General features: G+C 41.5%; 1 protein-coding gene across 1 annotated transcript in view; it reads left to right on the top strand.

Annotated features, from left to right (window-relative positions):
• The window catches only part of MCF2L2 (MCF.2 cell line derived transforming sequence-like 2), a 306,817-nt gene that overhangs the window by 241,978 nt on the left and 51,563 nt on the right, over positions 1–13,276 (top strand). The window contains exons 20-23 of the mRNA XM_056808456.1: positions 259–351; positions 2,147–2,272; positions 7,845–8,066; positions 13,137–13,229. Coding sequence (XP_056664434.1) covers positions 259–351; positions 2,147–2,272; positions 7,845–8,066; positions 13,137–13,229 — 534 coding nt within the window. The remainder of the gene's footprint in view (positions 1–258; positions 352–2,146; positions 2,273–7,844; positions 8,067–13,136; positions 13,230–13,276) is intronic.

The raw sequence follows: 13,276 nt of genomic DNA, 5'->3' as shown, positions 1-13,276 counted from the left end.
CACCTTCTGGCAGACTTGCTCCCAAAAGGCCTCTGTCTAGGGACAAACCCCCATGTCTTCTCAGGTGTCCAGTGGAAACAGCCATCCCACTTCTCCCTTATTTCCCGCTCCCTTCCCTTGACTTCAAAGACTGAAAAACAGAATGATTCCATGATGAAAACTGATCAGTTCAGCAGCCCCTGTACAGGTAGTCAAGGGCTCGATCTCTCCCCACTTGTCTAAACTCTCCCCTTTCTCCTTTTCTTTTTTTTTTTAAAGGAATGTCAGCGCAAGTTGGACCACAAACTCTCCCTGGATGCTTACCTCTTAAAACCAGTCCAGAGAATCACAAAGTACCAGCTGCTCTTAAAGGTAAAGTCAATGAGGCCGCCATTTTGCACCATTGTACTCTATATGGTTGCCACACATTGGAGATTTTTCTGGGGCCATTCTGATGTCCAGGATTCATAGGACTGTGGGATTTAGAACTGGACGGGAACCCAGAGAATCCTCTAATTAGTTCAACCTTCTCATTTTATAAATTTCTATCCCATTGCTCCCTATGAAGAATCAGAAATGACAATATTTTTTGTAAAGAATACCTCAATGAATTCGCATCTTGGGCCTTACACTGGAAACATACAAATGTCCCAGAAGTCTTGGTGCTGTTTTAAACAGCTTAAAACTGGAAATAGTCTGAAGCTATTTAAAAGTGCCTTAAGGATTTGGGGACACCTTGTATGTTAATCCCAAAGGGTTCATGATCTTTTAGCCAGGGACATTCCTTGTGTGGAAGCTCTGTCCCACCAGCCCCAGCCCCTCTGACGTAGTAGATAAATCTTTGAGAATCATCTAAGTTGGGCTGTGTTCCCAACATTCCCAAGTGGCTAAGCGTCAGAGTCAGAATTTGAACTTGGGCAAAGGGGCTGAATCTGGAGCCGGAAGGCCTGGGTTTTTGATGCCCAGCTTTGTCACGGAGACCCTGGGGCAAGTTTGGGCTCAGTCTTCTAATCCAAAAAAGGGGAACGCATACTTGTGCCCAGGGACGACTTCTGCTTGTCCTACTCGCCCACAGTGCCAGCCTATGCGTGTGTGGGCCAGGGTTTGGCATCGGGCCAGCCCTATTCAGGTGCTTGTTGGCGTTGGTCGTGAGGCCTCGTCTCCATCCCCAATAGTGTCTGTTTGCTGCCAGCTGCGCCCTAGAAACTGCCCTGGAAACCATCAACACAGAGCTGAGCCCTGCCCCAGCCGCTGGGCTGCCCTCCAGCGAGGTACCCGTCAGTGGCCTGCCCGGGCAGGAGCCCTGCCAGGTCGGCCAGACTTCCAGAGAGCCAGGGGAGGTTCCCTTGGTGCCAGGACCTGAGTGGGGGCTCCCCACTTGTCCCCTTCACTTTACAGAGGATGCTGAGTCCCAGAGAGGGTCACAGTGATCCTAACAGCAATAGCTGCTGTTTCTGGAGCATGACTCTGGGCCAGGCACTAAAGTACCAGAGCCTCCTCCCTAGGAAGAGGCTGAGATCAGACTGGAACTCGAGTCTTTGGGGCTCCACGGTCAGTGCTCCATGTACTCCTCTACTTAGCTACCTCATAAAAAGCAAACTGAGACAGAACTGGAGTCCTGAGCTGTGCCTGCAGGCTCTGTCACATCCCTTGACCTCTGGGGGCCTCCCTGGCTCTCGTGCCCTGGAGAAGGCAGATCCTGGCCTAGCTCCCTCTACGAGTTCTTCCTGCTCAGAATCAGGGCCTCCAGGGCCTCTCTGGGAAGGCCGGAGGCCCTCATCGTGAAAACGGCAGCCCTGTTCTCTCCTCAGCCTTGGCACAATGCCTCACCTTGTCTCTTTAGAAGGAAAAGAGAGTTTTAAAACGTTTGTTTTCTTTATCCTTTAAAAGTCTGGGCTCTTTGCTTTGTAGGAAGGACGTTTCCCATTTCTTTCCTATTAACTAGGCCCATTTTGATAGAGGGTTTTGCTTTCCCTGCCAGTAGCACTAAGGAAGTGAGCTCCGAGGCTCAGCAAAGAGACAAACGTTGACCGACTCTCCCTCCCTCCTGCTGGGCCTGGGCCTCGTGTTCTTGGTCAGCATCTTGTCCAGGAACCAGGGCTGTTTTCACAAGAAACAGGGATAACCTGAGCCTGCTGACTGCCCGCATGTTCTCTGGTTCCCTCAGGAGATGCTCAAGTGTAGCAAGAATTCAGAAGACACAGCAGAGCTGGAAGAGGCCCTGGCCACCGTCCTGGACATCATCAAGTCCGTCAACGACTCCATGCATCAGATCGCCATCACCGGCTACGAGGTGGGTCTGGGCCTCGGGAGAGGGGGCACCAAGTGTCCGTTCCCAGAAAGGAGCACGAAGCAGAGGCAAGGAGGGGACAAGCCCTCACGGAGAAACAGTCTTTCTCAAGCGGAGGCTAGGAATGTAGCCTAAAACCAAAATGCAGCTCGGCTTTCAGCTTCAGTCCTTTGCAGACCCCTTTTTCAGGGATCTTCCTTTCCCTCCAGGCCAGAGATATTTTAAAGTAGGGCATGATTAGAAAAGACCAGAAATATAGGGGTCAGAATTCATTTGGGTAGGGTTGATTTGGAGACTTCTAGGATTTCTTATGTCTAAATATAAATAAATCTATTTATGATATTTAACAAAAAACATTTATTTTACATAATAAAATAAGGTTCTTATATTTAAATATATATTTATTATATATAATAAAACAGTTATTTATTATATAATAAATACTATTTTCATGTTTAAATATATTTATTATATATAATAAAACAGTTATTTATTATATAACAAAATATTTTATTTAAATATATATTTATTATATATAATAAAGCAATTATTATATATAATAAAATAAAAATAAAATTATATAATAAAGAGTTTTATTATATAATAAAATAATCTTATATTAATATAATTTTATTATGCATAACAAAGGGTTTATTATATATAATAAAACATTTATTATATCATAAAATAATAATATTCTTATATTTGAATGTGTTTATTATATATGATAAAACAGTAATTTATTATATATAATGAAACATTTATTGTATAATAAAATAATATTTTTCCATTTAAACACATTTATTATATATAATGAAATAGTTCTACATAATAAAGCCATTATTGATTATATAAATATAAAGGAGTTATTTTATTATATAACAAATTAATAATATTCTTATGTTAATATGTTTTATATTATATGTCACTTATATATAATGAAACAGCTATTTATTATATAATAAAATAATTTTCTTATATCTAAATATATTCATTATAGATAATAAAAGTCATTTATTATATATAATAAAAGTTATTTATTATATAATAAAACATTAATATTCTTATATTTAATATATAATAAAACTATTCTATAATAAAATAATATTAACAATAGTCATATTTAAATAGAAATATATTTATTTATTATACATAATAAACATTTATTATTATAAAAGACTCATTTATTATCCATAATAAAATACTATTAATAATATTCATATATATAAATGTAAATTATATATAAAGCATAAGAATATAAAACCATATTTAAATGGCTTTGTTAGGTACTAAGAATGGGAAAATCCCAATTCTCTTCTTGGTAAAAAAAAAATCATTTTTTCACACATTTACTAAACAGTGCTTATTGACGGGTCTGAAATTAATTTTTAAAAATGAGTCCTTAGCTGGACTGTCATCCCATACAATTCTCTGAACCCCAGAGGAGGAACAATAGCCTGGTCTGCTATTTTTCTCTCGAGGTAGCTGTCCTTTTGGCAGCTTAAAGAAGAGAGAATCAAGAATCTACTCTCTGGAAGGAGAGTAATTCCCTTCAAGAGTGATGACTCTTGTGGCCATATTTCATATTTCATTTTCCTAATTCTAGGGAATTCCTAGAGGAGAAACAGCCCTCCCTGAGCCAGATCAGCACGTCCTCTGTCATTTAGAGTCCCATAGGATTGTCTAAGAACACCAAGATATCCATAGGCCAGGGTCACACAGCCTCGGTGTGTCTGAGGCAGGACTTGAACACTTAAACACTGAACTGAATTGCTGACCTTCTCCAGGAGAGAGGATTTCTTCCCTTCCACCTCCCTGAAAAATAGATTGTTCTTCATCTTCCTTCCCTGAAGCCACAGGAACCCAGGACAAAGCCTGCCCAGAAGCAGCGTAGAGTCTTCCCAGAGAAGGAAGATGAAGATGCTCCGTGTTGTGGATGGAACCTGTGATTTCATGGCTCTCCCCCAAAGCACTTGAGCATCTTCTCAAGATCTCAGGCTTAGACATGGGGCTTTGGGATTCCTTTTTAGGTTGCTGTTGCTGATTGAATTCTTTTTCATTTTAAAAAAAATCCATTTTTAGCCCTTTACATTTTCAAAGTTTTAAAATATCCCCCTTTCATTTGAGCCTCACCAGGACCATAGGAGGTGTTACTATCATCCCCATTTTATAAATGAAGGCAGTGATGTTCAGAGATGTCCAGTACTTATCCAGCTAGTAAGTGTCAAAGGTAAAATTCAAACTCAGATCTTTCTGACCGTAATCTAATACTCTGTGCATGATGCCATCTGCCTGCCTCTAAGGTAGTGCCAAGAGGTCCTATGAACCTCTCTGGACTTGTTTTCTCATTTGCCATTCAGCACAATGCCTGGCACATAGTAGATGCATAGTAAATGTTCATTGACTGACTAGTTGACTTATTTGGTGGGTGGGTCTGACTCGGGGGCCTCTGAGGTCTCCTCCAGCTCGCCATCTGTCTTATGATAAACACAAGCACCAGGGAAGGATTTTATATAGTAACATGATGATGATAATGTGGACCCTTTCAGTGAGAGGATGGGAAAAATCACTTATATTATATCATAGTATATGTGTGCCCGGAACTTTCAACAATTTTATTTCATTTGATTTTTACAACAGTCCTTTGGGGTCAATGCTGTTGTCATCTCCATTTTGCCATTGGAATTTGCCAAAGAAATTGAGGCTCTGCTTTCTAGTGTTTTCTCTTTCTCTGTAAACAGAAGCCTTCTTATTAGATATCCTTTTTCACATACCCGAGTGGTACCCGGAAGGCCTCCGGCCAGAATGAGATGCTGCCCTCCAAGATTAAATCACATAAAAAAGGAGGAAATTATAAGGAGAAGGCATGTGTGAAGCGTTAGGAAATGGCTCTCTCTTCTAATTCAGTTTGGGCAAACGCGAGCCTGTTTGCCTGCAAGGTGATTTATCGTCTTTCCATGATTGGATGGGAGCCGCATTATGGCCCCTGGAAGGATGAGCTCTGGCTCTCTGCTTTGGCATCATCACCACTGTGCCCCTAGCGTGGGTGTGGGAGCACGGATGCTCCTGGGACCGCATCCCTTTCTCGAGCTGGGCAGTTGGAAATGTCTCTGGAAGTTTGAGAGTGGAGCACGTGGTCCAAATTCCATTTTACATAGGGAAAAATTGGCCCAGGGAAGTAAAAGCCTCAGACAGGGAACTAGCCAGCCTCGACCTTGGGCCGCTTGAACACTGGCTTGGCATCTTCCTCGTTCTGGCTGTAATGTGGGAAGGAACGAAGGAGCCCAACAGGGTTGAAAATGGAAACTCAAAGACTTTGGTGGATGTTTTCTTCTCCAAAACTATGGAAATTGTGTGTGTCCATCAAAATCTTTGTGTTTCTGTTTGTTTATAATTCACAAAGTGGTCCACTCCCAGGCTCCTGGGGCCATAAATCCAGAGCTGGAAGCTGAGAGGGTGGTGGACTCCCTGGCCTCTGAGGACCCTTCCAGCCCTGGGTCTGGGACCCCAGATCCCACGAGTGACTCACTCGGTGAATTTTCACCAGTAAAATGTCTATTCCAGGGCACCTACCCCTGCTGCTTCCTGGGCCCTCCCCTATGGCTGCTCTTTATGAAGTGCGTTTAATATTAGCCCACACTAGGCAGAAACAGAGAGGAAATCCTGCCGGTCCCTGAAGACGGCAGGCGATGCCAAGTAGGGATTTTCTGAGATTTTCTCTTGCTTTAGATAACTCCTGCCACAGTCCCATTGGTGCAGATTAAGAGCCAGAAAGCATAGAGTGCTCTAAGGTTTGTCATGCGCTTTACAGATATCCCATTTGGTCTTCACAACAACCTTGGGAGGTAGGTAAGATTATTATCCTCATTTTACAAATGAGCAAACTGAGGCAGATACAAATCCAATGACGGGCACAGGGTCACACGTGGGTAAGTAAGTGTCTGAGGCTGGATTTGTAACCAAGTCCTCCACATTCTAGGTCCAGCACCCAGGCCACCACGCCGCCTCACTGCCTCAGTTTCCCTGGGAGGTAATACACACAGACATGAGAGGCATATGTGTATATATTTGTTGTTGTTGTTCTGATTCCTTAGAAGCCCATTGGGAGCTTTCTTGATAAAGATACTAGAGTGGCTTGCCATTTCCTTCTCCAGCTCACTTTGCAGATGATTGAGATAGCAATTATGTGAAGTACCTGAGGTCAGATTTGAACTCAGGTCTTCTGGATTCCTAATGGAGGGCTCTATTCCCTGGGCCACCTCGCTGAAGAGATAGTGAAGCTAATTCCACCCGGGTGTCCCAGAGGAAGGGGCTGCACCTGGGAGGGAAGGTGGTTTCCATCCACAGACACGCTCTCTGTCATGGATCTTCCCCCTCGAGTTCTTTTGTTTGCAGGATTTTGTCCAGAGTGTGTACTGGTAGAAATTTTAGGCTTCTGGGAGAGGTTATGAGCACTTGTAATGGTTAAAGTATGGCTACAGGATTTATGTAATATTGAACAATGGCCGCCAAGGAATTTACTTATGAAATTCCTAAAATGAAACACTCAAGTCAGAGTGAAGTTTATGGAGGTTTAATCACACTGGGAGTAGGGAAAGGAGAGGGAGAGAAGAGAAAAGGGAAAGGGGCTACTCAACCTCTGACCAAGGAGAGAGAGTTTTAGGCCCAAAGGGCCCAGGTGGAAAGAATCAGTCCTTAACTCACGTGACCGCTCTGAAGGAAAGCTGTCTGCGGGCGTCCTTCCTGTCCAAGCTCTTAACACCAACTCCCGTCTCGCTCTCTCCACAGGAAGTGAGCGAATTCCAGAGGCTGTTCCCTACCTCACTTCCTGTGTCTCACAAATGCCAATGGTTGGCTCTAGCTTGGCTTAGGACAGCCCAGGTGGGCAGTTAGTTATTTCTGATTTGTCATTGACTAGCACATGCCCGTGTAGTGTGGGTGTGCACAATTTTTGGGTGCTAGACCAAGATGGAGACTTTTAAAATTCACAATCCCCCCTGATGATGATTGGGAGACTAGTCTCCCCAATTGATCACTAAACATAAGCATACTGCACCCCAAAAATTTCTAACTGTAAGTGTATACAAAAATTTTTTCCCACTAAGAGGAAAATTATAATAGTTGTAAATATGGGGAAATAGAGGAGAGAGAAAGACAGCAAACCAATGTTTTGCTGGGCGCATTGACAAAAGCCAATTAGGGGGCAGTCCCCTTTGGCATAAGAGTGTACATTAAAACATGTTCAATCAACCACACCCCAAGGTTCATTCTGGATCTTCCTGTAGTGAAAAGGTTTAGATATCTTTCTGCAAACAGTTCATTCTCTGGATTCAGTTAGTTAGCAAGATGGAGAATTTTAAAATTCACAAGTGGGGTAGACTATGTCTGTGATGTTAGACAAAAGAGACCCATAAAGCGTGGTTTGGATTTTTTTTTTCAAGTAAATGAAGAGTTTTCAGAGAGATCCTCTGCAGTCCCTTCTGGCTCTACGTGGATGATGCTGGGTTCTCTGATCCCAGGAGGAGCCTCTCTCCGTCCAGGAAATGAGCCTCCTTCTTGTTCTCTGTGTCCCCAGGGAGACCTCCACGAGCTGGGTAAGCTGCTGATGCAGGGCTCCTTCAGCATCTGGACCGACCACAAGAAGGGCCACAACAAGGTCAAGGACTTGGCCAGGTTCAAACCCATGCAGCGGCACCTCTTCCTCTACGCCAAGCTTCTGCTCTTCTGTAAGAAGCGAGAGGACAGTGTGGACGGGCACGAGAAGTCTCCCTCGTACAGCTTTAAGAATTCCCTCAAGGTAATGAGAGCTCCCTCGCAGAAGGACAGAGTGAGCTCTAGTGGCCAGACCCTTCTCTAGGACCAAATATTGGAGCGAAGGCTGTTCATTGAAACCGCCTGAGAGAAACTGATGTCCGTATTACCTTACTTTTTAAAAAACCTTTGCCTTCTTCTGTCTTGTCCATACTTGGCATTCATCCCAAGGCAGAGGAGTAGTAAGGACTAGACAGTTGGGGTTAAGTGACTTGCCCAGGGTCACACAACTAGGAAGTATGTGAGGCTAGATTTTAACCCAAGACTTCCTGGCTCCAGGCCTGGCACAGTTAGTGTATTAGTGGGGAATTATACATTAGGTAGTGTTTTATCTACTTTGCTACCTAATTGCCTCTGTATTGCTTTATTTTTAAAGCATTTTATTTTTTCATGTAAAACAATTCCATATTACCCATCATTTTAAAAGCCATAATAAAAAAAATTAAATGATAAAATGATTCTTTAGTTTGCACTCAGAGGTCATCAGTTCTCTCTCTGGAGGTGGAGAGCTTTTTTCCATAATAAGTCCTTTGGAAATGTCATGAATCATCTTATTGATCAGAACAGCCATATCTTTCATGGTTAATCACCATTACAACATAAACATTTTTTTTTTAGTTATCAACATCTTTTGTTATGTCACCAGTATTTCTCAATATACCTTTCCCTGTGCTCTCCTCCAGAATACTCTCTTTTATAATAAAGATTTTTAAAAGGGGGGGAGAGAGTTTCCCCAAACTAACCATATCCACAAAGTCCCATATAAGTACTTATTTTGTGCCAGGTTCTCTGTTAAGTGCTGGGGATATAATTGGGGAAAGTAACCCAATCCCTGATGTGAAGGAGTTCCTACTCTAGTGGGGAAATCAGTAAATACAAGGGAATTCAGCCAGCAGGACAGATAGAAACATGCAACTGTCCAAAGAGTACAGACAGGTATTTTTATCTTTTTTATGTATGTTCATATTTTAAAATATATATTCATATTGCATTTTTAGGTTTGCACTGTGCCATGTATACACAATTTGGTTCTCAGTCAGTCCACAGGCATTTATTATTTAGAAGAAATAAAAATACTCCCTGCCCTCAGGGAGCTGACATTCTAGTGGGGGAAGACTCTAGTAAATGGGAGCTAAAAGGCAGGAAGGGGGACACACAGGTATCCTGTGCTGGGAGTATGGGAGAAGAAATCTCCAGTGTTGTGGACAGGACTTCCATGTGGCTGGCTTGGGAGTCTTTCTTTTTTTTTTCAACCCTTACCTTCCATCTTGGAGTCAATACTGTTTATTGGCTCCAAGGCAGAAGAGTGGTAAGGGCTAGGCAATGGGGGTCAAGTGACTTGCCCAGGGTCACACAGCTGGGAAGTGTCTGAGGCCAGATTTGAACCTAGAACCTCCCGTCTCTAGGACTGGCTCTCAATCCACTGAGCTACCCAGCTGCCCCCTGGGAGTCTTTCTTCCATGGAAGCTCTAGGAAGAGCTCTCCGGGGTCCTTACAGTGGGTTCATCTCTTGATTTCAGGGAGTTTCACAAGAACCTTGAGAGCTAATTACTACTATCATCTCCATGTTAGAGACTGGAATAGTTGTGTGATTAACCTTACAGACTACTAAGCCAAGAAACGTCCTCTTCCCATACAAATTGGCCCCTTCTCTCCAGTCCATAATCTTAGAGAGTTTCCCAGAGAACAGAGACCTGGGTTCAAAATCTACAACTTACTATGACCCTGGGCAAAGTTTCCAGCCCTCTCTGAACCTCAGTTTCTTCCTCCATAAAATGGGAAAAAACAGTCAGATTAGCAACAGTTGCCTTATAGGACAATTGTGAGGCTCAGGTGAGCTGGTGCTTGTGAAACTCTTTACAAACCTTAATGGATATTAAAAAAAAACAAACAAACAGGTCTCTGGACCTGCTCAGAGCCAGCAGAAGCTAGACACGTTGCTCAAGGAGATGTTTAAAGGTGTTAATTCGTTGAGGCTCTACCCCATCCCCATAGAAAAAGGTGACAGTTGGGGAGGAAATAAGACCACTAGTCATTTATAAGTGTTGACTAGCAGAGATGGATGAAAGAGGAATATGCCAGGTCCTTGCAAAAGAGAGAACTGTCAGTAATTTCTTCATTTACAAGATAACTCTTCTTCCTTTCTAAGTCTGCTCTTCAATGCACAGCTTTTGTTTGCTACCCGGTCTCTTGGGACTCTGAAAATATAGATTATTTTTTCATTAAGAATAGCATTGAAATGTTTAAACTAGACTAGGCATGCCTTGAGAAAGGCATGGTCTGTGTCCTGGATAAGCTTGCCTCATGGAAAAGTCAAATTAGACAGAAGTTCACATAGGTCTTATTTTTCCTGAGAGCCTCCACTAAAAAGACTGATACTTCATCATGTTGTGAAGAAGAGAACCAGGGCTCTTGCCAGGGGAGTCCAAGTTTGGACCAATGGAAAGATTCTGGGGCTGGACTAGCTATGCATCCGCTGTCTGGTTGAGAGGTTCATCACCACATTGGCCATAGCTGATGAATGCGTTAGCCATCATTCTCCCCAAAGACCATGGGCTGAGCCACAATGTGATTGCAGTCTTTGGCTGAAAACAAACAGAGAAAGGAAAAGTTATAGAAGGAAGGTTGAGGGAAAAGGCTGGGCCCCTTCCCTTTGATTTTGAGTCTTCTAAGCAGTAAGAATATCTCTATTGCTGGATGTTAGTAGCCCATACCTGTAATCTCTGCTGCTGGAAAGGCTGAAAAGGGTGTCACCAGGACGTAGGAGTGTTGGGCTCAAAACAACCTGCCCAGAAGCAGAAACAGAGCAGGTCAAAGCTTCCATACCTATTTGTATGAGGACTGGTCCCATGAGTGGCTGATGTGCTTTCAGTCTGCACACAAAATAGGAAGACCCAGACTCAGTTTAAAAAAAAAAAAAGGATTCTATTACTATTGAGGGCTCTGTCATTTACCTCCCTATCTTCTTTCTTGTTTATTTTTTGGTTGGATTTATCTACTTCTAAGAGGCCTTACAATCTATTTCCTCCCATAATTCATGTAACTTTTCCTCTAGGAATCTGGATGTTAGCCATTTGGTGCCTATATATTTAGCATTAATATTGTTTCATTGTTTATGATGCCTTTTATCAGGATGGAATTGCCTTCCTTATCTCTTTTGATTAGATCTAGTTTTACTTTGCTTTGTCTGAAATAGCTACTCCTGCTTTTTTTACTTTAACTGAGGCATAGTAGATTCTGCTCCAGCCTCTGACTTTTACTCTGTGTGTGTCTCCCTGTTTTAAATGTGTTTCTTATAGACAACATATTGTGAGACTCTTATTTTTAATTCACTCTGTTTTCAATTTTATGGGTGAGTTCATCATATTCACATTTGTAGTATTGATTACTAATCATGTTTCCCTCCATATTATTTTCTCTGTTACTCTTCTTTCTCTCCTTTTAGCTTTTCCCTGTTCACAGATGTTTTGTTTTCAATGACCACCTCTCCAATTCACCTTCATATTTGTCCACACCCCCTACCCCTTATTCCCCTTACCCTCCTATTTCCCTGTAAATTAAGGTAAAATTCTACAGCTGACTGAGTGCAGGTGTTATTCCCACTTCCATCTAATTCTGTTGAGAGTAAGGTTCAAGCATAGTTCACTCCCCCATCTCCTCCACTATATTTCTTTATTATGCTCCTCTTCATGACAATTTATCCCCTTCTGTCTTTTCTTTTCTCCCCATTTGTTTCTTTTTCCCATTCCGTGGGCTTTTTGATTATTGTTATTATTTTTTAAATATCAGCCCATCTTATTTAGCTTCCTTAATTCCTTGTATACTCCTTTTCATTCCTCTAATAATTATAAAATTCTTAAATATCTTAAGTACTTAAGTACCTTGCATACTTTAAGTACCTTTAATATCTCAATTATCATAGATATATTAATTATTTTGATTATCAGCTTCCCAGATATGAATGTACTCAATTCACCCGTATCAAAACTGTTAAGTTTTCACTCTACCTTTTGATATTTCCTTTGAGTGTCAAATTTTCTCATCAGACTTTCTTTTTAGTTCTGTTTTTTTGTCAGCAAAGTCTGAATCTGTCATCTTTCCAGTCTCCTATGTCCATAATATTGGCTACATCCTTGACACATCGCTCTCCCTCTGTCTACACACATATCCAGTCAGTTCTTAAATCTTGTTTCTATCTTGATCAAATCTCTTGTATTTTCCCTTCTCTAAGTTCACTTTCACTCAAGCTCAAATTCTTACCCTTTTTGACCTGGAATTATGACAATAGATTCGTAATGAGTTTTTCTGCTTTGTATTTTCTCTCTAACCCACACAGATGCCAACATGATTTTCCTTATAGAATTCAAACTCCTTGCAAGAAACACAGGTTTCATTCTTTGTACTTGTATCTCAGGTACCCAGCATATGTAGGAGATAAATAAATGATTGTAGATGATTAGAGTTGTTTTCTTTCCATCCTCTACACAAAGCCTTTCCTGATTCTCCCCAACAGTTTGCTAGGGCTTTCGCTTCCTGACTATTACATAAATACTTTGTGTTTAATTCCCTGGTATTTATTTTATTTTTATTCTGCATATGTTATGTAGGTGCTTGTTTTTTCCCCTCAACAAAATACAATGCTGTTTGAGAGCAAGGATTTTTTAAAAAACTGTTCTATTACTCCTATCTTCTAACACAGAAATTGGCATACAGTAGGTACTTATTAATTATTTGTTGATTGATTTATAATGTTGTTCGGTGTGATCAGTTTAGCAAAATATATATATATATATATATATATTATTTCCAGAATGGATGTACCAATTCACACCAAAGGAAGAAACTGAGCTAGAGAAAAATAGAGCTAGAAAGAAATAGCCAGAGAAAAAGCCACCAAAAGAGGCAGAAAGTCAGACGAGAGACACACATAGAAAGAAAGACAGAGACTGAGAGACTGGACGGCATGGGAAAGAAAAGCTGAGATGTGACCAGGGAAATTCTGCCTGGAAAATAGAAAGCAGCAGTCCCAAGAATTTCTGTTCTCTTCTGCCCTTAGATGAGCATGGTTGGCATCACAGAAAACGTGAAGGGAGACAACAAGAAGTTTGAAATTTGGTATAATGGTAGAGAAGAAGTGTACATCATTCAGGTAAGCCCCATGCTTTCACTCTCCAAACTTTCTATTTCTACTGTAGT

The sequence above is a fragment of the Monodelphis domestica genome, chromosome 8, assembly GCF_027887165.1.
Source record: "Monodelphis domestica isolate mMonDom1 chromosome 8, mMonDom1.pri, whole genome shotgun sequence".
NCBI lineage: Eukaryota > Metazoa > Chordata > Mammalia > Didelphimorphia > Didelphidae > Monodelphis > Monodelphis domestica.
This window is presented reverse-complemented; position numbering and strand designations above follow the sequence as displayed.